Source organism: Scylla paramamosain, chromosome 9, assembly GCF_035594125.1.
Source record: "Scylla paramamosain isolate STU-SP2022 chromosome 9, ASM3559412v1, whole genome shotgun sequence".
Taxonomy (NCBI): domain Eukaryota; kingdom Metazoa; phylum Arthropoda; class Malacostraca; order Decapoda; family Portunidae; genus Scylla; species Scylla paramamosain.
Window position 1 is genome coordinate 11334674 of NC_087159.1, and position 22827 is coordinate 11357500.

General features: G+C 41.5%; 3 protein-coding genes across 3 annotated transcripts; all 3 read left to right on the top strand.

Moving 5' to 3' along the window:
• The first annotated feature begins 1544 nt into the window (after positions 1-1544).
• On the top strand, positions 1545-5003 carry LOC135103600 (uncharacterized). The gene is made up of 6 exons (XM_064010072.1): positions 1545-1828; positions 2573-2717; positions 2829-2925; positions 3127-3302; positions 4536-4617; positions 4740-5003. Exons 1-6 carry the CDS (start codon positions 1792-1794, stop codon positions 4797-4799), a joined length of 597 nt encoding a protein of 198 aa, XP_063866142.1. The 5' UTR covers positions 1545-1791; the 3' UTR covers positions 4800-5003.
• Positions 5004-6578: 1575 nt separating this feature from the next.
• On the top strand, positions 6579-9339 carry LOC135103598 (gamma-crystallin N-like). The gene is made up of 6 exons (XM_064010071.1): positions 6579-6732; positions 7733-7880; positions 8010-8115; positions 8313-8497; positions 8843-8942; positions 9040-9339. The coding sequence occupies exons 1-6, from the start codon at positions 6696-6698 to the stop codon at positions 9121-9123; spliced, it is 660 nt and encodes a 219-aa protein (XP_063866141.1). The 5' UTR covers positions 6579-6695; the 3' UTR covers positions 9124-9339.
• Positions 9340-17005: 7666 nt separating this feature from the next.
• LOC135103601 (uncharacterized) lies at positions 17006-18989 on the top strand. Its single transcript, XM_064010073.1, has 3 exons — positions 17006-17196; positions 18102-18198; positions 18356-18989. Exons 1-3 carry the CDS (start codon positions 17138-17140, stop codon positions 18497-18499), a joined length of 300 nt encoding a protein of 99 aa, XP_063866143.1. The 5' UTR covers positions 17006-17137; the 3' UTR covers positions 18500-18989.
• Positions 18990-22827: the final 3838 nt, after the last annotated feature.

Sequence of the window (22827 nt, forward strand, 5' to 3'; positions counted from 1 at the left end):
GAGAAAGCCCGCCAGCAGGAGCCCCTCGCACACCTTCCACCCTGCACCCATCACCCCCTGTGCATTCCGGGACGTAAAGTGTTCCGTGAATGAGAAACAGAGAGATAAAGGAGTCAGTTTTAGGACCACTGCTATCTTTGATAAACATTAATGATCTAGGTAATAGAATTAGTAGCTATGTTAGTAAATGCTGACGACATGAGAATAGGTGGTTAATTAGGTAGGACTCTGATGCAGTATCCTTGTAGACATGTGGCAAGTGCAATTTGATATTTGCATATGAAAAGTACTTAGCGTGGGTAGAAGAGACCCACAGTTCTGAACGAGTATTTTTTAACTGTCTTCACGCAGGAAAATGTGCAGAAAATGCCAGATATTGAATAGATTCTTAAAGCAGAAGAGACTGAGAAGCTGACAGATATTTCCATAACTAAGGAGATAGTGGAGCAAGAGATAGACAGGCTGAAAAAAAAAAAATTAGTCACCATGACCTGAAGTAATATTAAAGTTATATTTGGTGCTGATCAGAGCTCATCTAGATTATCTTGTGCAGTTCTGGCCCCCATATTACAAATATTACAAGAATCAGTACGAAGGAGAATGACTAAAATGATACAGGGGATGAGGCGTGTTACTTATGAAACGAGACTGAAGCTGTTAAATTTACATTCCTTAGAGAGATGTAGCTTTAAGAGGGGACCTGATAGAAGTCTTTAAGTGGTATAGGGGTTATATAACAAGAAGAACATAAACAAAATTCTTATGATCAATAATCAGGATAGAAAAAGAAATAACGGGTTCAAGCTTGATAAACTTCGGTTCAAGAAAGAGAGGGAAGGAAATGGTTCTGAGTGGTAAATGAATGGAACGGATTCAGTAATAAGGATGTTAGTGCCGAATCATTAGGGAGCTTTGAAAGGAGGTTAGACAGATTTACGGATGGGGATAATAGGTGGAAATAGGTAGGTATGTTTCATACAGGGACTGCCATGTGTAGGTCTGATGACTTTTTGCTGCTTCCCTTATTTTCTTTATGTTCTTATGTCAGAGATGAGACGCAGAGTTGACGATCGTGCGAATAACGTGAGGCGAGCACAGCTATTTATTATTATTATTATTATTATTATTATTATTATTATCATTATTATTATTATTATTATTATTATTATTATTATCATTATTATTATTATTGGTAGTAGTAGTAGTAGTAGTAGTAGTAGTAGTAGTAGTAGTAGTAGTAGTAGTAGTACTACTACTACTACTACTACTACTACTACTATTATTATTATTATTATTATTATTATTATTATTATTATTATTATTATTATTATTATTATGTTATCAATATCACAACTATAATCACTCTTCTGCTTGCCTACATATTTTTATGGAAATAGAATTCTTTGTGTCTGCATTAGAATTACATTTCTCTTTTGCCCAAAAAACCGTGCTTTATATGGGCCACTTGCGGATTTTTCATGTATTCTAAGTAATCACACAGTAAATAAATAGTTTGTAAGTATAATAAAATGTTTCAAAAGTTTAGAAATTATGCAGTTGTCTCCCAACTAAAGGGCGAATATTAAGAAGACGTGAACCTGCAGTAATCGTGAAGGAGAGGAGTCATCAGAGACCAGAGGATGGACGCCATTTGTTGTGACTTTGTGAAAAGAGTTCAGCTTTATCTGCATTTTTCGTGCACATAGTGTTACCACATCCCCTCTGGCCACGCCGGAGTGGTATATCAGTGGACACTCGCTCTGCCCGCCATCAGTGTCTGACAGCGGCAGCATGAGGGTACTACTTATCTTCTCCCTCTTCGTGGTCGGTAAGTGGCCTCGAGCACCGCAGACCTCGCCCGTGTGGCGTGCAGGACGCGCGGCCCGTGTACCAAGCTGACGCTAATGACAGTGGAGGGTCGTGCAGGACGAACACCTAGTTAACAGAGAAGAGGGAGGCGATAGTGTGTCTCAGATCTGATCTACACATGTTTGTTGCTTGAGAAACGTTTATGCCAAAGTCACTTCAAAGTAATCGAGGCCTCACTCACTGCAAACACCACACAAAACTGAGTGAGCGTCGAAACACGTCCCTCCTTGTCAGTCTCCAGGCGGTCACCGAAGCAGTGACTTGGCCTTTCCTTCGTGCATGTGTTTCTTTGAACCTTCTCATTCCTGCAGTAATGGAAGGAAGACTCTCCTCCCATTACCACTCCTTCAGCTCATCTCCTCACTCCTGGTTTTCTTCTTGTATCATAATGAACAATGTACGCTCTTAAGCACAACTGCTCTTTATAAACAAATGTCTATGAGCCCCCCCCCACAAAAAAAAAAATACACACATATGGAGAGCCGTCATATTTCTCATATATATATATATATATATATATATATATATATATATATATATATATATATATATATATATATATATATATATATATATATATATATATATATATATATATCATATTAATGTGTGTGTGTGTGTGTGTGTGTGTGTGTGTGTGTGTGTGTGTGTGTGTGTGTCTGCGTGTGTGAGGTTGTTAATGAATTAACATCTTTTCCTTTAGGAGGGTGTGACGACTTCATTCAGCTGTTCGGGGGCGATAAGTTCTTGGATCCAGTCGTCAATCTGCATGAAGACATGGATCATATAAGTGATCTGGGAAGCCTGGAGATGGACAATATAATCAAATGCATTTATAGAATTGGCTTGTACGTGATCGTGGATTAGAAAAAGAATTCTTACACACACACACACACACACACACACACACACACACCTACACACAAAGTCTTGTGTAATGTGTATGGTTTCTCCTACAGGTGGCTCCTGTACGACGATGTAAATTTTAAGGGAAGGGTGTATTACGTGGAACCTGATAAGAAATGGGTGGACCTGCCACCTGAGTACCGAGACACGGTAAGTGGTGGCGCGGCTTGATGGCCACTGCGGTGTAGCTGCTGGATTCCATTATTGCCCTTTTTCGTCTTTTCCATGTATTACTTCAGCTATTTGTCTTTATTGTTCATTTTCAATTAATAGTCGCGTTGTATGTCAAATGAAGGCAGTTATCAAATTTAATTTCCCTGACTTCTAATTCTTTCTTATTTTTTTCCTCAGTTCTCTTCCCTTCGCAGAATTAAGACGAGAGGTGCGGACAAGGTCAGCCTTTTCCGAACTTCCTCGTTTACAGGCGAAGAACTACAAGTGTGGCGTAATGCGGAGGAAATTGACCTGCCTCATAACAAGGCATGTTCGTTAATAGTCATTGGAAAATCCCCATGGACTGTGTACACGTAAGTGAGCCATTACAGCGTCTGCTCATCCATCTTTGAGCAGGAAAATTTAAGTAGCCTAGTCAAGGTTATAGGACACTGATTCAGGGAGGCTCAAGTGCCCAAGTAAGAGCCTAAAAGTATGCGACTATAATCCAAAGACTGATCGTGTGATTCAACTGACAGGTTGAGACAGGTAAAGTTAGATTTCGAAGAGACGTGACTATCTCGAGTATGCGCAGTGCTGAATCTTTTACACAGTAGTCCCGTGCAATTACACCCGGCACAATGAAATTCAGATTCGTCATTCAGGCCACAAGAGAGACGAGTGTAGGACGCGGCATCAAATGACGCGGTTCGCAATGCCAAGGGTGTGGTGGAAGTATCATGTTAAAGTGAGGGAGCTCGTTAGCTGAGACTAAAAAAACACTATTCATTAAATATGTAGTGGCTAGCCAGAGAAGGCAGGTGTTGTGAGGTAAAGCTCGACTTGAGAAAGATTAGGGAGCATTGGATAGATGGTAAGATATTTGGTTGGATGGGGTCATGTTTGTGCGACAGGCAACAAAACGTTATGATTAATGGCTTTAAATCCGAGTGGGATCAGGTAATTAGTGTGATGCCATAGGGATCGGTTCTAAGACCATTCTATTTTTTACATGCATTAGTTTATCTAGAAAGTGGGATTAGTAGCGATATTAAAAAAAAGAGATAGAAAGGAACTGGTGCACAAATGGTTGATTAATGGAATAGATTCAGTAATCAGGTTGTTAATGCTGACTCATTAGGGAACTTTAAGAGAAAATTGACGAATTCATAGATGGGGATGATAAAAGGAAATAGTTAGGTGTGCTTCAGCAGGGACTGCCACGTGTAGACCTGAAGGCTTCCTGCAGCTTCCCTTGTTTTTTATGTTTTGTTCTTATGTGAGGTGTGCCACAGTGCGGTGAGTGCTCAGATAAGGCGAAGGAATCTGCTGGACATGAGCAGCAGGTGTATGTAAGAATGCCACTGGGTATGGCGTGAAGGGCGCCGCTCTGACTGCGACAAGAGAGTGGCGGTGGCGGTGTGAGAAGAGGGAGGAGGAGGAGGGGAGTGGGAGGAGAGGAGTCAGAGGGCAGGCCGCGGTGGAGTGAGGGAGAGAAGTGAACAAGGGAGGAGGGAGGAGCGGGTGCGGTTCAGAGTTTATACTGCAACGGATTGTTTCTTTTTCAACAGAGCATCCCCTAATATTCTAACTTGTTTATTTTCTAGCGGTAAATTCCTTGATGGGGACAAGGCATGTGTTAATGCAACTGTCAAATATGAGGAGAAGTTAATCGGTTTCTACCCAACTGTGAGTTACGACACCTTGACAGTACTGAGCTGAACTGAACAAAAATAAGTTACCATTAATCAATAAAACAAATTTCCTCGGCCGAGAAGTACGCTATGTTATCACACCTTTTATTATTTCAGGTGAAGTCGATGGGCTTAAGCGAACCCGTCAAGTCAATAGTAAAGGGCTGCTACGCTTAGAGAAATGGCCGCCAGCAGGCAGCAGAGCGGGGCACCTCATGCAGCCACACCACCATAGCAGACCTGCAGGCCTCACCGCTGCGCGCACTGTGTTGCTGTGCTGCTGTGCTGGATGCAATGCTGTGTGGGGAATAAACATTTCACATTTGAAATTACGAATACATGATGATCAGTAACACTGCTTCCAATAAATGATAAAGCCTATCCGTGAGTTTAAATGTCAGCCATGCAATAACAAAAGGATGTACGCAACAGGAGTTATCCTGTTGTAGAGGCGAGCTGTGTTTTGCAGGAAAAAAATAAATAAATAAATAACACGTAGGAAAATTTTCTTTTAAAACCTTTGGGGAAAGACAGAGGGACAAAGCTCAGTATGGGTAAGGGGCTGGGACCCTCCTCTCGGCCTTGCCTTCTCTGTCATCATCGTCTGTCTCGTCGTTGAGGAATTGGAGCTCGTCATACTCTACTAAAGGCCTCGTGAAGTGGCCGCCACGCACCTCAGTCCTGTCTTGCCGCCCGCCACGCAATGGGACTTATCTCTTGTACAATGACTTCTCCTCAGGACAATTATTACTAATTTCTTTCTTTCTTTTTTTTTTTTTTTTTTGTAGATATCAGGAAAACGCATGTCTTGATTAATCGAAGAGGTGAACTCATTACTTGATGGGTCGCCAAAAAATTAGGAAAGTGGTCGCAATTAAGTGGGTGTAGGGAGCCAGACTTTCGGTGCAGGCTGTGGGTGACCAGTTCAAGCAGGTTGCTGTATTCTCCTGTGAGGCACAAGTTCATCAGGAGCTGTTCACTAGTATTCACGAGAAGGTGCTTACACACCAAAATGAAATAAAGGAATTTAACATAAATCTTCAATATCGAGGCTTCCGTTACACGGTTTCCATTCATCACCCTGCACCTTCATCTCAAGTTTTCTTTCTGGCCGTTCTGTTATTGCAATGGTAGACGAACACACTTGTCTCCTAAATTCATTAACGGTGGTGTTCCACAGGACTCCGTCCTATCACCCACTGACTTTCTTTTACTTATTAAATTTATCAACTAAACGTTTGACTTATCCACTATTACGCTGGTGACCACCGTACATCTCTCACTGTCATTTGCTTAAGGATAAACTCAGTAAGGATCAGTATCAATCAGAGCACCAAATTTCTGACATTTCTATAATCTATGAATTGCAAAGGACGAAAATATGTTGTTCATTGACTTACAAGCTCAATTTTTTTTTGTTTTTACTGTTTGTTCGACATAACCGTTCACACAACCGTTACTACTTTTGTACGTATCTAAACAACTATACTTTTAAAGAATCTCAACTGAAATCTCACATCTGATCTTTCGTCTGTACAGTTTCCATAAAAGTAACGTGTGTTATATAATCTCCACTAATCTCTCTTCCTCTCTGATACCAGTTTACAAAGACCTTAACCCTTCTGGTATGGAGCACTCCTTCCCTGAGTGGCGACCAGGTGACACACACACACACACACACACACACACACACACACACACACACACACACACACACACACACACACAGAGAGAGAGAGAGAGAGAGAGAGAGAGAGAGAGAGAGAGAGAGAGAGAGAGAGAGAGAGAGAGAGAGAGAGAGAGAGAGAGAGAGAGAGAGAGAAAGAGAGAGAGAGAGATTCAGACGAATTTGAGCATTCTGGAAATACTTCAGTGACACGCCATGCACAGTTTTGCTCCCGCTCTTTACACCTGCCTGTTTGTATTCCCTTTCGTGCTGGGAATAGGTAAGAGTTACATAAATCAATCTGTTTTTTGATGAGCTGAGTGCTGTCATCACGACCTTCCCGCCCCGCCCCAGTATATTAATGGTCACCCGGTCTGCCCGCCGTCAGTCTGCCTGAGAACGACGCCATGCAGTCACTCCTGGTCAGCTCCTTCCTAGTGCTCGGTACGTAGCCAAGCGCAGGTGTCCCGCGTAAGGCACTCGTATGTTGATAGAATATATTCATAACACACCTGAATATAAGACTGCGTAAAGATTGAGACCACTCGTCGTCACTCTCCATGCCTACCAGCCTTTCACAATGTCTATTAGTGCCTTTCACTCGTGTGGTCGTCCTTGCTAACTCTCAGAGTAATGTGAAAGATGGTTTACGATGGGCATACAGAAAAAAGGGAGAACAGGAGATTTACTTCGTCTTTTCTATTTTGCACAACTATTTAAGAGAAAATGGTACAGTAATAGTTATCTAAAATGTTGTAAGTGATTTCTGAAAAAAAGAAAAAATCAAGGTGTGAAAGGATGAACTCATTTGCTTCCTTGGATTGCCTCTAGACATTTTTGCGGGATTTCGTGAGAATAACTTTCCTTCCCTCAGCACTTCTTTAGTTTTACAGAATCTTTTGAGGTGAACGATAATAGCGCGTCCCTAAGCACAGCTACTGCGAGACAAGACTCCACAGAAAACGTAGAAACAAAGTTTTAATCAGCTACCTGAAAAACAAAACACCTAAACAATACTTTCCTTTCCCTGACCAATATAATATGAGTATTAGAACATAAGAACATATAAGGGAAGCTGCAAGAAGCCACCAGGCTTACACGCGGCAGTCCCTGTATGAAATATACCTACCTTTTTCCACCTGTCATCCCCATCCATAAACCCGTCTAATCTTCTCTTAAAGCTCCCTAATGTCTTAGCACTAACAACATGATTACTAAGTCCGTTCCACTCATCTACCACTCTATTTGAGAACAAATTTCTTCCTATCTCCTTTCTAAACCTAAATTTTTCAAGCTTGGACTCGTTATTTCTTGTTCTATCCAGGTTGCTGATCCTAAGAATTTTGCTTACGTCTTCCTTGTTATAACCCTAAGAATTTTGCTTACATCCCCCTTGTTATAACCCTATCCCCCTTGTTATAACCCTAACATTTGTTTTTCACAGGCGTGCACATGGCCGCAAGCTTTGAGAGGGCTCGCCTGTATTCGGAACCTAATGGGAAAGGAATGCAGCTAACCACACATGGAAGTCTCGGCGATCTGACCATGTACAACTTCAACAACAAGATGGACAGCGTCTATCAAAGTGGCTTGTACGTCAACAACTATCTGAGCCACACACGCACACACACACACACACACACACACACACACACACACACACACACACACACACGTACACATTCCCCATCATATTTTTTACACGCATTTCCTCCCTGCAGATGGATTTACTACGAACATCCTGCCTACAATGCCATGCCCGGATACGCTGTTGTCATGTACGGTGATCGAGTGTCTGCAAATCTCCCTGAGGGTTATAGCAATATTGTGAGTTGCTTCACGGTTTCGCTAGTAGGGTGGCTGCCAGCTGCTCCGTAGTCTCTGCTTTCCTTTATCTGCTAACTCATGTCTTTGTGTTCAGTATATTGCTCTGTGCCTGAATTTTGAGTAATAATAAATAAACGAGCACCTTGCTTTTCTCTTATATTTCTTCTTTCTTTCTTTCTTTCTTTATTCTTTTGCAGGTGTCCTCCGTGCGCCTGGTGAAGAGCTCCCACGACGGATACAAAGACCTCATCACGTTATACAGCGGCACCGGGTTTGCGGGCCAGGAATTAATCACGGGGGTCAGCCGGGGCTCTCTTGATTACATGGCGGACCAGGTCTCCTCGCTGATTGTCATTGGAAGCAGTCCATGGACCATATACAGGTAACTGAGCCACCGCAACGTTCACTTCCATGCAAGTAATTGGAAGGGGACGGAATTTTGCTCTAGGAGGATTACACCAATGGCACAAGGTACGGGTTTAAGACTGTCAGCATATCAGTGGGTGTCATGATAGCAAGGTGGACAAGCGTTGCACAACCGACGGCTGAGACGTATGAGGAATTGGTGCACGTCACGTGTATGTAAAACCATCAGGCAAGATTTGAAAAGCATCCAACTGTTTTCTTAGTCCAAGGAGCCTATATAGAAGTATGAGTAAGAGGAGGAGGACGAGGTGGAGGTTGTGAGGCTGTGCGCTGACGAGAATTATTATTTTTTTTTTTCCAGTGACTACAACTACAGTGGACAACAGGCGTGTGTGTATCCTAGCACTGACTATTATGTGAATGATGATGGTGAAGTAGTCTATTTCGGCCTCTATGTTAACGTAAGTTGCAGTGTTTCCTCCAGCCAGTCCCGTAAGAAAGACATGCTTTTGATTAAGTTGAACGCAAGCTATACTGTTACCAATTCCTTGCTTTCAGATGACTTCGGTGGGCTTTTTAGACAACAGCATCCAGTCAGTGCTGAAGGGATGCTCCTTCTGGAGTAGGAATGAAAAACAGTGAAGATGGACGAGAACACGAAGCCTACTAGTAAGACATCGCGCCGCCACCAGCTGAGGACTTCAGAACGGATGCTCCCACGGCGTACTTTGGCTTGAGCAACAGAGCCAAATTTACATATTGCACATCACGTTGTAAAAAAAATGTTTTACCCAAAGCTAACTAGTCTGCTCATGTGTGATGGTCAGCCATGCGATAATAAAGGGATATATACAAATACTACGTGTTTCGTTTTTAAAAGGGGCAAGAGTTATCTTAGACATAAGGAGAGAGAGAGAGAGAGAGAGAGAGAGAGAGAGAGAGAGAGAGAGAGAGAGAGAGAGAGAGAGAGAGAGAGAGAGAGAGAGAGAAACTGCGTATAATGTTTCATTTCCAACAATCGAAAGGAGATAGCAAAGCGTGCCTTAGTGAATAAGACGGCGAGGCGTGTGGGCCTCCTCACGACTTTACTTTCTCCATCCTCAAAGCCTTTGTCTCTGTGCACTGAGGAGGTCGCAACACATCCCAGCCACGCGTCACTGCCCACACGCTACCGAGACGCAACACTATTAATGCACGCTACCTTTCTCTCTGCTCTGTTACCCACGTCCATGACGCTGAGTATTTAGTCAATTACCAGAATATCTTCGACTTGTTGAGATTCGTCTGCCATGTTATACGTGCATTATATTGCTCTTCAGTTTGTTTATAAGTAAGCCATTATAATTTATTTTGTTGGTTAAGGTTAGCGCTGGGTGCGACATGAGAAATCCGCTGACAGCAGAAAATAATATTCCTATCTTTCGTTTTATTTTCTATGGAAATTTTTTTTTTCTTGTTTTTATTATTAGGAAGATTATCGGTTCCTGCTGGAAGCTGGCCATTTTCCAAGCCATTGCTGTCTGGCCCCAAATAACCCACATGCTTGCCATCAGCCTGGCATTGACGACACTTGCACCGTGCATCTCTGAGGGGTAACGTGAGCCTCTGCAAAGGCGTCATTTAAAATTCTTCCCACACTGCCAGGGAGGCTGGACGACTATCACAGCCTCAAAAGAAGAGGCTGATAATCTAAGCTTTCATTAAGCAGAAAAAATGCAAACAACATAAAAATACTGATCTGATGCCACTTGTCGTGTGTATTTCTAATTTTCTTCATCAACGTTCATTAAGGTTTGATCTAAGTCGCTGATATTGACTACTGAATTTCCATATCTTTTCAAAACTATTTATTACTTCAGAAGTGATTACCTTTTTTAATTAAATCAGAAGCCTTGGAATGGTCAACAAAGGCCACAATAAGTTGGTGCCTTGTTCGCAAACTCCTCTGTACAAAGTCGAAACATCAACAAGCCGTCCTCTGAATGTGCCTGTTTCGTCAATCCTCTTTGCATCTCTTTCGCTTCACCATATATGGTGATACGGTCATTTCTAGATTCTCCTACAAGGGGCGTCATGATACTGTATGAGATATTAATGTATGAGATGTTAATGCAGCTGGTGCAAGTTAGAAACAAATGACACGCTTCACACAACAGTGGTGCGCGTCGCTGCGTGTGCCACGTGTCAGTGTCACTTGGGTGCCACTGTGAGATGGGACCGGGTTGTTGTTCTTTTCCGGCATGGCACGTGTAGCTGTGGGTCATTGTTGTCAGATACGATGAACTTTTTTTCCAAGCCAAAGGGATGACCAAATTGATAACAGCAACATTGTGTGACATTTCATCTGAAACGGTCTTACCACAAAAATGTGTATTCATAAGTACTACCACTTCATCAAGGGTAATACTTTAGAGATAGTCATTATGTGAGGAAACTGCACAACGAATGTTCAGCATACGAGTACACACATTAAACATGAATCGCACACCACGGGGGCGAGACAGGGAGAAAGGATGCCTGGGTATCGTTTAATCTTGTTATTAATCTTAGAAAACCTTTACTCTCATGAGTAAAAATAACTAAATGACTAACCAATTCAGTACTACAGACAGCTTCCAAACTTCTCCAAACCACCTGTTAGCTAATCATGATGGAGTCAATAAGGTAAAATTTATTACCCCTTGGTAATGAAAAGTGTCATCCTTAACTTGATGACATTCTCTAATTTTGTTTCTATAAAAGTTCCCATAGAGATGTCAGATAGAATGATGACAACACAAACAGAAAAGTGTCTTAAAATCCCCACTCTTAAAAGAGTTCAACTCATAGAAAGGAAGAAATACTGAAGCAGGCAGGGAGTTCCAGAGTTTACCAGAGAAAAGGATGAATGATTGAGAATACTGGTTAACTCTTGCATTAGAGAGTTGGACAGAAAATGGATGAGACAAAAAAGAAAGTCTTGTGCAACGAGGCCGCGGGAGAAGGGGAGGCATGCAGTTAGCAAAATCAGAAGAGCAGATAGCATGAAAATAGATGCAACATTACGGCGATGAGAGAGGGAGGCTGAAAACAGTCAGTTAGAGGAGAGGAGTTGGTAAGACGAAAAGCTTTTGATTCCACCCTTTCTAAAAGAGCGGTATAAGTGGAACCCCTCCATACGTGTGAAACATACTCCATACATGAGAAAAACCGGCGGAAACGACTCAGAACGCCTGACTTCATAGAAGCTATTTTAGCGAGAGATGAAATGTGAAGTTTCCAGTTTAGATTATATGTAAAGGACAAACCAAGGGTGTTCAGAGTATCCGAGGAGGATAGTTGAGTGTCACTGAAGAAGAAGAGATAGTTATCTGGAAGGCTGTGTCGAGTTGATAGACGGAGGAGTTGAGCATACTAAGTTTGCTCTGTCCCATTCAGAAATTTTGGAGAGATCAGAAGTCGGGCGTTCTGTGGCTTCCCTGCGTGAGCTGTCTACTTACTGAAAGGTTGGACGTCTACGAAAAGACGTGGAAAAATGCAGGGTGGTATCATCAGCGTAGGAGCTAATAGGACTAGAAGTTTGATTTAGAAGGTCATTGATGAATAACAGGAAGAGAGTGGATGACAGGACAGAACCCTGAGGAACACCACTGTTAATAGACTTAGAAGAAGAACAGTGACCGTCTACCACAGCAGCAATGGAACGGTCAGCGAGGAAACTTGAGATGAAGTTACAGAGAGAAGGATGGAAGCCGTTGGAGGGTAGTTTGGAAATCAAAGCTTTGCGCCAGACTCTATCAAAAAAGCTTTCGATACGCCTAAGGCAACAGCGAAAGTTTCACCAAAATCCCTAAAAGAGGATGACCAAGACTCAGTAGGGAAAGCCAGATCACCAGTAGGGCGGCATTGACGGAACCCAAACTGGTGATCAGATAGAAGGTTGTGAAATGATAGATGTTTAAGAATCTTCCTGTTGAAAATAGATTAAAAAACTTTAGAGAGGCAGGATATTAAAGCGATAGGACGGTAGTTTGATGGATTAGAGCGGTCACCCTTTTTAGGAAAAGGCCGAATGTAGGCAATCTTCCATCAGGAAGGAATGGTAGATGTTGATAGACAGAGCTGGAAGAGTGTGACTAGGCAAGGTGCAAGCACGGAGACGCAGTTTCAAAAAAAAAAAAAAAAAAACAGTATGAGGCACCCCATCAGGTCCATAAGCCTTTCCAAACTACGAAGGATCTTAATGGGTAGCATGAAGTAATCGGAGGGTAGAGGAGAGCCATGAATCGTCCAAAGTGGACATTTTCAGCAAAAGTTTGAGCGATGAGTTCAACTTTAGAGATAGATGAGACCGCAGTGGTGCCATCATGTCAAAAAAAAAAAAAAAGAAGGAAAAGATGAAGAAGCAAATTTATTGGAGATGTTTTTGGCTAGGTGCTAGAAGTCACTAAGGGAGTTAGATCTTGAAAGATTTTGACTTTTATATTAATGAAGGAGTTTTTGGCTAGTTGGAGAACAGACTTGGCATGGTTCCGGGCAGAAATATAAAGCGCATGAGATTTAAGTGATGAAAGGCTCAAGTACTCAAGTACCTTTAGTGGGGCACCTTTCTATCATGTACAGTACGAGAACCGTGTTAAACCAAGGCTTGGAAGGTTTAGGCCGAGAGAAAGAGTGAGGAATGTACGCCTCCATGCCAGACAGTATCACCTCTATCAGGCGCTCAGCACAGAGACAGGTCTCTGACACGTAAGCCGTAGTCATTCCGTGGTTCACAGCGCCTCCTGATCTAGTGCTTCAGAGCTCACTAGGGGTAATTATCATTTCATCAGGTGTCTACTCCTATAAATGACATCGGGGATATAACGAAACCGATGCCGTGGCAGTGGAGGGCTTACAAGCCAACGCAGTATTACTAGCACAATATCATCTTAGTAACAGATCAAGTATAGTGTAGCTGGATGTAATATCGTGTATTTAATTTTTCCTGCAACAAATAAGTCAGCATGGGAACTGTAAACTCGCCACATGTCAATGAAATAAGCGTGTGTAACTTTCCACTTGTCTCCTGCCGCGAGTCACTTTGGGGCGAAATCTCTAACTTATACACTGCCCAATGACACTGATAACACACACACACACACACACACACACACACACACACACACACACACAGAGAGAGAGAGAGAGAGAGAGAGAGAGAGAGAGAGAGAGAGAGAGAGAGAGAGAGAGAGAGAGAGAGAGAGAGAGAGAGAGAGAGAGAGAGAGAGAGAGAGAGAGAGAGAGAGAGAGAGAGAGAGAGAGAGAGAGAGAGAGAGAGAGAGAGAGAGAGAGCCAATCCATCACAAACACCCTTCTCAAAATCAAACATTCACAAACATCGTCGTTACATTATCCACATCACCTGTATAATATCTTGTCCTCTCCCCCTACAGCGTCCTTGTCCTCGGGTATGGAAGCAGCTAACTGACTGCCCTTCACGACACGAACAGATAAGAAAAAAAAATGTAAAATAAGGACTTGGAAAAAGAAAACAATAGTAACAGGTATCCGGTGCAAGACCACAACATCATTAAACTGTGTACAAAAAATAACGATGATACACAACAATCAATTCCTTGGTTTTCACCCCCCAGACGCCGCTGCTCCGGCCTATTTATCACTGGACGCCCGCTCTCCGTACTGTCCGTCTGGCCTCGAGAACTACACCATGAAGTTACTCCTGCTTGTCTCGCTCCTCGTGGTTGGTAAGTGTTCAGCAAGTGTCTCCCCAAACCGAGGGACCGCGTGCTACAAAGTTTACGCGTTTTGTCTTCATTACTTTTATGATTCTTACGTGCAAGTTCTTTTTGGGGTTCTCAAGGGAGCTTTCGTGATTCTAGTGATAGTTTAACAAGATTTCTGTATCTTTAGTGGGGAAAAAACTCCCTACGCGAATCCAGTCCGAATATTCAGTGGAAGTTAATATGGTCTTTAAAGGTTTTCGTAATTGTAATGACGGCTCACCAAGGATTCTGTATTATCAATGGGCGAAAAAAATAAAAAAAAGAGTTTTGCCTGAGTAATTATTTCTGTGATCTTAGGAAATAACTCTTATCCTGCGTTTCGAAATACAGGTCCATATCAAATGATAGAAACGAGGTGAAGTTTGCTGAAAGCTTGTATAATCTAAATACTACATAGAAAATCAACTGTTGCATCAGGACTCAGTGAAGCAAACATTCCTTTCTCGCCAGGGGCACGCTCCTTGTATCGATTTACCCGTGTCATGTCCGCCGACCCCAGTTACTCCAGATTCTTTCAATATGATGTGCCGTGTCTGTCTGCGTATTACTTCGACGACACCATCCACAGCGTGAAGCAGTCTGGCATGTAAGTGACAGTAGTTCTATCACTATGGAATACATGTATAATTAAAGAACATAAGAATATAAGAACATAAGGAAAGCTGCAAGAAGCCGTCAGGCCTACACGTGGCAGTCCCTGTATGAAATATAGTTAGCTACCCATTTTCAATTATCATTCCAATGTATAAATTTCTCTAATCCTCTTTTAAAATTCCCTGATGACTCAACACTAACAACCTGATTACTGAGTCCATTCTATTTATCTACCACTCTATTTGAAAACCAATTCTCTTCTATTTCTTTAAAATCTAACCTTTTCAAGCTTGAACCCATTATTTCTTGTTCTTTGCCCAAGCCTGTAGCGGCATCGAGTGTGTGTGGTTGTGAATGTGTGCGACCGTTGTCTTAAGTCGAGTAACGTTCTTCACTCACTTCCACTGTGTTTTTCTTTTTTTTTTTTTCTTTTTTTAAGTCGTGTGTGACTAAAGTGATGCGAAATGTCCTTCAAGAGATTAAGTCAAAGCTTTTTAAATTTACATTCATTAGAGAGACCAAGGCTAAATGGGGACCTGATAGAAGTATTTAAATTGTTTTAGTTACATAACAAGGATGATGTAGATAAGATTCTTAGGATTAGTAATCCGAAAAAAAAAAAATCAAGCATGATAAAGTTTGATATAAAAAAAAAAAAAAGGCGAAAATTGGTTCACAAACAGAATAGCAGACGAAATTTTTAAAGAAAATTAGACAAATTTATGGCTAATAACGATAGTAGGTATAGGCGTGTATGTCTTCCACAGGGAGTGCCATGTGTAGGACTGCTGCCTTCTTGCAACTTCCCTAATGTTCTTATGTTTTTAAGTCTTCTAATTTGCCAAGAAATGATCTTTTGTCAGTTCTGTAAACGTATAGATTTTCAGCAGAACAGAAGACTCGAGGCTGTGGGAAGACGCTAGACGCAGCTGGAGTGTGTTATGCTACTCGACCATGACTGTGCACAGGATCCCAGGCGTCACAAACACCAAGATTGCTATTTAAAATGCATTGAAAGTTCCACGTATTAGCGACTCAATACCACCGCTGCAAAAACGAGTACATGTACGTAGTTTATTTCCTTATTAATGCCTACGGTAAAATATTTGACTCCCTTGCAGGTGGATTTACTACGAAAATAACAATTACAATCAAATCACTGGAGACATCTGCTACGTTTACGGCCTCATGATCAACGTGAACATGAGCGAACAACTTATTGGTAAAGTAAGTGACCGTCAAGATTTATTTGAATACTTGATCTTGAGTATCAGCCTTATTGTAAGGGTGACGCTGTGTGCTTGATGACTGCTAGCGTTTGTAGTAGTAGTAGTAGTAGTAGTAGTAGTAGTAGTAGTAGTAGTAGTACCAGTAGTAGTAGTAGTAGTAGTAATAGTAGTAGTGGATAGGTAAGTAAGTAACAGCCTAACGTCACGCCTCCGTTTTAGAGATTTCCTGAGTGGTGTTTTTTCCTTTCAACTTTCTTCAAACAATTGTATACCTTGAACGGAGATCCAGCTTCTTTCCAGTACTTAATTATCAGGAAGCTTCCCCACGCTGGCGAGCTACTACCTTAATTAACGTAACCTAACCTGACAGATGGGATGAGGGGATCTTCATGGCAGACTATGGTAAAGGGCAAAACAATGCATTGGTGTGTAATAATAATGATACCACTACTGCTGCTGCTGCTGCTACTATTACTACTACTACTACTATTACTACTACTACTACTATTACTACTACTACTACTACTACTACTAATACTAATACTACTACTAATAATAATAATGATAATAATGATGTGGAAGATCAGGCCACCCTTTTATTTTTTTCAGGTGTTTGTTTTTCCTCCCTAGAGAGTGGGTCACAGCTCCCGACTTAAACCTGGTACCTAATCACTGCTACGTGAACAGGGGCTAATACTACAGAAAAGTCAGCCCAAAGACTTTTCACTTAACCGGGAATCGAACTCGGGACCTCTCTCTCGTGTGTGTGTATGTGTGTGTGTGTGTGTGTGTGTGTATGTGTGTGTGTTACACACTATGAGGATAGCAGTACGTTAGTGAAACTTTCTTCGGTTACATGAACATTATTAAACACACACACACACACACACATACACACACACACACACACACACACACACACACACATACTTTTTTTCGCAGGTTTCATCCCTCCGCTTCGTCGGGAAGTCCCACATACTAAACACTGATTCAATAACGTTCTACGAAGACGGTGTCTTCACGGGCGAGGCGATCGTCACTGAGGAGGGCCTGCGGTCACTGGGACCCATGGCTGGTAGGGTGTCTTCATTGATCATTGCTGGACCGAGCCCTTGGACTGTTTACAGGTAATGTATGTCAGTGTATGTCATCGTAAAAGTTCATCCATAGCAACACTTCTCTTTTTTAACTCTTTGACTGCTATTTGATACATCTTCCTTCAACAACAAACCACTCTGATATTTCTTTTGTACTGCAGCCACCTCTATACATTATACTGCCTAAACACTAGAAAGTTTTTAATCCCTCTTTTCTTTCCTATAGGTGCTTATAATGATCTTGCATTATACCTCTAGTGCTGCGAATTGTTAGATATCGTAATGAAAGAGTTAATGAGTAAGCTATGTCCGCCAGTCTTATAGTATACGCACCTTGTGTTCCAGATCAGTTATTTGATTGTATGTTTTGTTGAGAACTTTTATACTTGCTAATGATGCCCGAGGCTTCCTGAACAAGCCAGACACTCACATAGTGCTCTGATGGTGGTGTGATAAATACACGTTCAAATACCGAGCACAGGGATAAGGTGAGAGCGTTGAGTACTTTGCTGATGTCCCGCTGATAGTGGAAGATAATGGAGGTTTATAGTGAAATGCTCAATTTTCTATGCCAGATGCAGCATATCTTAAGGCGATTATCTCAAGGTGTGAGCAACCACATGTCTGGATATAACTGATGATAACTGATCAGCGTGTGCTTGTTATACTTGTAATATGGAAACTCAGTGATATCCTGTTCTTGTTCCCTGAGATGCTAGTACTCGTCGTACCCATCGGACAAGACAAGTCTTGCCTCTATTCACCAAACGGCGACTAATAAAAATGGATTAAATTAAGTCACAGTCAGCTTTTCTCTCATAGGGATATTCATGTCATGCAGCGGCTGTCATACAAGACGATGTGTGTGCTATTAAAGGAAAGAGGAAATGAGCAAATATTACAAGGCTGAGAGATGATGTGACATTCTTCTTCAGAGGTGAGAACTTCACCGGCATGTCTTTGTGCATGTACCCAGAACGGAGTCCTGCTGCTAGTCTAGACGGAAAGCTCGTCTTCGGCATCGTACATGACGTGAGTCTCTCCCTTCTTCTGCCTCTCAGGAACATATCCCTCCTAATATACCTTGCAGTGACAGGCCCACACTGCAATCGTTAGCCATTACTGAGTACAAAAAAACATGATCTATTTAGTTAAAAGTATATCCGTGTCATGATCAGTGTGTCTACAGATAAAGCGGCTGGACATGCCCGACAACAGCATCATGTCAGTGAAGAAGGGCTGCGATTCACGAGCTGCCAGCCATAAACTCATCATCGAGGCAGATGGCCAGAACAAGGACGGGGCCTGGCGGTTCTTCAAACACAAGGCTTGAGTGCAGCAGCTTGTGGTAAAGCAGTAGGGTCACCATGTAGAGACATAATGTGTATGTGAGTAATGGACTTGTGGATGGATATAAACTTTTCCTTCTACTTTGACTCTCTACATGCAGTTAGGCTCTACTGATACCACCATCTGGGACTAAAGCAGGCTCCCAAAAATTGTCTGAAGGAAACAGTCCATTCCCTCACACCCTAGTGGAATGGAATGAACTCTGAGGAATTTTGCATATTAGGAGACAAAAAATCTCGACACTAGGCCAGCAGGTGATGCGTGCAGGAGTGTGCGAACACTGCTGTGAGAGTGAAGGTGTCATTACGCTAGCCTCAAACTTCACTTTCTTCTCACCTGAATGAGCACAAAGGTGAAATGAATGACGTCTCCAATTTAAGAAAAAAATATATATACCACATATGTACACGTAATAGATAAATAAATCAGGATAAATCGGTATGCTGCGGATTTTTATTACACAGAAGGTATCAAACCACACAGAATTTACAACAGTTATAAACATCATGAACTATCACTCCAGTCACAAACACCATGAACTACCACATCGTGAACTACTACTGTAATTCTAAAGGCCGTGAACCACCACCACAGTTACAACAATCGTGAACCACCACCACAGTTACAACACTCGTGAACCACCACTAAAATCATCACCAAGAACCACATGAACCTTGCCCTCCAGTGTTGCATAAGAAAGAGCACTATGCCTCACCGTCTGTTTCTGAAGTGGAGCATAGTTGAGCAGCTTTTCAGTCAGGTGCACGTGGCCCAGCACCATTGCGCGACACCAGCACCGAATGAGGCCGAGGTCGTCGAGCGCATTGCTGTCCAGTGGGAAGCAGGGGCAAGTATCAGTAGTGAATCTCAAACGTTTCGGGATCGTGTCTTGACTCTGGTCTGTCGTGGGACTTTCAAGGGTGTTTTTATGATCCTAGTGACAAGTCAATAAGGATTCTACATCGGGAAAGAAAAGGGGAAAAAATTGCACATAGGAATTCGACAAATTATCTCTATGGTCCATAAAAGTCCTGAAAAAAAAAGTTTAAGAATACAAGCCAGTGTGTTGAATATTTGAGCAGTACATATGCTATAACGTGGTGCTTCATAAATAATGGCAAAAATTGATATTGTTGATGATACAAAATAAATCAGCAATTACTTCCATATAAAATAGTAGTCAACCTTTTATTATACATGCAAAGCTTATCTTTCTCATACGTTCCCTGGCAGCCATTCACGAAAGAGGTGAAGGGGTGAATCGGGTTTCAATATAGATAATAATGCTGCAAATACTAGAGGCTGCGGGGAGACGGACTATACGAGTATACTACACAGTCTGGTGATCCTCCCGGAAACCCCTGAACTCCGTGATTGCTGTGGCTTCTACATCAGCCTGACGCAGCACCACTGACACTCAATGTTCCAGGTGTTTGAATCCTTCATTGTCAGTGGTTTTGTCTTTGCTCAGTAAAGTGATCAAAGCTCAGTAAAGTGATCAAAGACTACTCAAATGATGCAACAAATGCTATAACATTATGAGCGGCTAAATCATACTGCATTGATTCACACTGACAGTTCTGCATTGCTTCCACCCACTTATTTGTGGCGGCATAGGTCGCCCACACTCAAAGACTGCCCCTTGGGAAACAGGAAACTGCATACGATCGTTTCGCTGAAAAGTTGTTCCGCACACAGCATCGCATCTCATTGACACAATTTACTTAATCAAACGGAGGCTGCTTGGTTAAGAAAGTATAAAGCACGAGAGAGAGAGAGAGAGAGAGAGAGAGAGAGAGAGAGAGAGAGAGAGAGAGAGAGAGAGAGAGAGAGAGAGAGAGAGAGAGAGAGAGAGAGAGAGAGAGAGGATGGTATTTCTATCGCAATATGTTATGAAATACAAAGTTGCTTTTGAAATATGTTCACTTCTTTCTTTTCCGCAACAAAAACACCATGCATGCATATCTTTTATAGCTATGCGAAAATACCATGCCCTAAACATCTGTTATTCTGTTGAGGCTGAGGAGCAAAGTTTGTGTTACGAAATGCAAGACATGTCAAGTTGCACCAGACCCATCTCGCCTCCAGCTCGTCTTGCTGTAAACAACGCGTGCTTTGTACAGACTCGCAAGGCACGTATATGCGACACGTGTGGCTGCTTGTTATGGCCCCTTTCATATCAGTCGGGAACAAAAAGTTGCGATAATGATGAGGTGTCTACAGGCTTAAGCCAGAAAAGACTTTTGCTCAAGGCACAGAATGCAATCAATATTTTCATGAGGTGAGGCGTGTAATCACGAGGCAATTGTAGTTGTGTCACATTCCCAGCTACTCACTGCCAGTAGTCACGTTGCTGTGCTCGATGTAGGTGTTATTCAAATCACGGAAACAAGGTCTATTAATTAATTATTTATTTACTAGATTATTAATTTACTAGATTATTATTATTATTATTATTATTACTATTATTATTACTACTATTACTACTACTACTACTACTACTACTACTAATAATAATAATAATACTAATACTAATACTAATACTACTACTATTACATTATACTTATTTATCTATTTATTTATTCTCTCATTTCTATTTATTTATCTATTCATTTATTTGCTTATCAATTCACTGTACAACAAAACTAACCTTCTCATCTGTTGATTTTCCTTTCGTCATACCATATTTCCTTGCGCAAGACATGCCGCTATACTACAAGGGATTTTGAAAGAAGCAATTCAATTTCCCAACATGTAACGTTCATAATACAAGTAATTAGAGGCTTTGATATAATCCTTAAAAAAAAGTTTCCGGTTTCACATATAATGTTTACAACAATTAACTGTACTAAACTATACAAGGATCCTTTTTTCACTGTAAGCACGCCCTCGAATGGAAAATTTTACTTCAAACATTAAACATAAAGAAAGCGTTGGTCATTCTTAGTTGAAAAAATAGATGTCTCTTGCTTTCTTGAGCGACCCAAGTGACTCACGGATGATACAAGAGTGGAATTGCTAGAGTCCATTAACAAGCCCTGCCTTCACGTCCTGCTGATTACTATTCCAAAATTTCCCCCTAAGTTTCCGAGTTAGGTTAGGACTGCGGAGAAGAGTTTGTACGAACATATTTTATTTGATATGTGATTGACAATTACCTAGTTCTTTCTGGCCTTGTTTCTTTTTAATCAATATTACCAATGAAATGCACAAAGAATCAGGGATTTTAGAAGACTCTCTAGGTACTCTCTCGGTACATGTAGTATATAAAAGGGATTTGGTTCACATATAGTGAACATCTTTTTTACTCACCAACGTAACGTCCCCTGTGACCTTTCTCTGCTGCATGTAAAATTCTTCTTCGTCAACTCTTAACGATGTCATTTTATTTTCATTAACGAAACAATTACCATTAAAAATTACACATCCCAAAAGTACGATATCACATTTTTTTTTTTCCAATCATCTGAGCATCTAAGAAGTTCTCAGCGAATTTTGTCACCTTAAAATATGTTACTATGTTAAGATTAAATTCCAGTTTTTGTTTCGAAATATCAGCCATGTTATATTGCACCAGCCCCACGGAGCCTCCAACTCGTTGTAAAGTAAACAACATGTGCTTTGTGTAGACTCGCGTGACACGTATGTACTGTATACATGAAACATGTAATTGTTTGTTGATCTTACTTTCACATCAACTGGGAACAAGATGTTATAAAAAACGAATCAGCTGTCTACATAATCAAGAAAGGTTTTCCCATCAGTCTGCAAACTGCACGAAATACTCAAGTAAACAGACACGGAGTGCAACCAGATTACAGCCACAAATATGCAATATTTTATAAATATTTGTAACCCATTCAGCTGCCGGATCTGACCAGACTAACCACTAACTATCACCATTTCACCTTCCTTCATCTTAGATTAGCCAGTTAAGAACATAAGAACATAAGAACGTAAGGAAAACCACAAGAAGCCATCAGTGGATCGATAATTTCGTAAATTTTTTAAGAAGGAAATTACAAGACAGAGATTAAGAAATTCCAGCCAACTGCCCGGGTGGTGCTGACAGCGGCTCCCTGGAATCAAGAGACACCGCACACGAAGCTGTGCAATAAAAGGAATCAACGTGCTGAGTGTGAACCACAGCACAGGCCAGAAATGTCCTGACTTTTTTTCTTTAATGTAAAAAGGGCACTCGCCAAAGGTGAGAGAGAGAGAGAGAGAGAGAGAGAGAGAGAGAGAGAGAGAGAGAGAGAGAGAGAGAGAGAGAGAGAGAGAGAGAGAATCCCAAAAGGAAGGTCAAAAGGA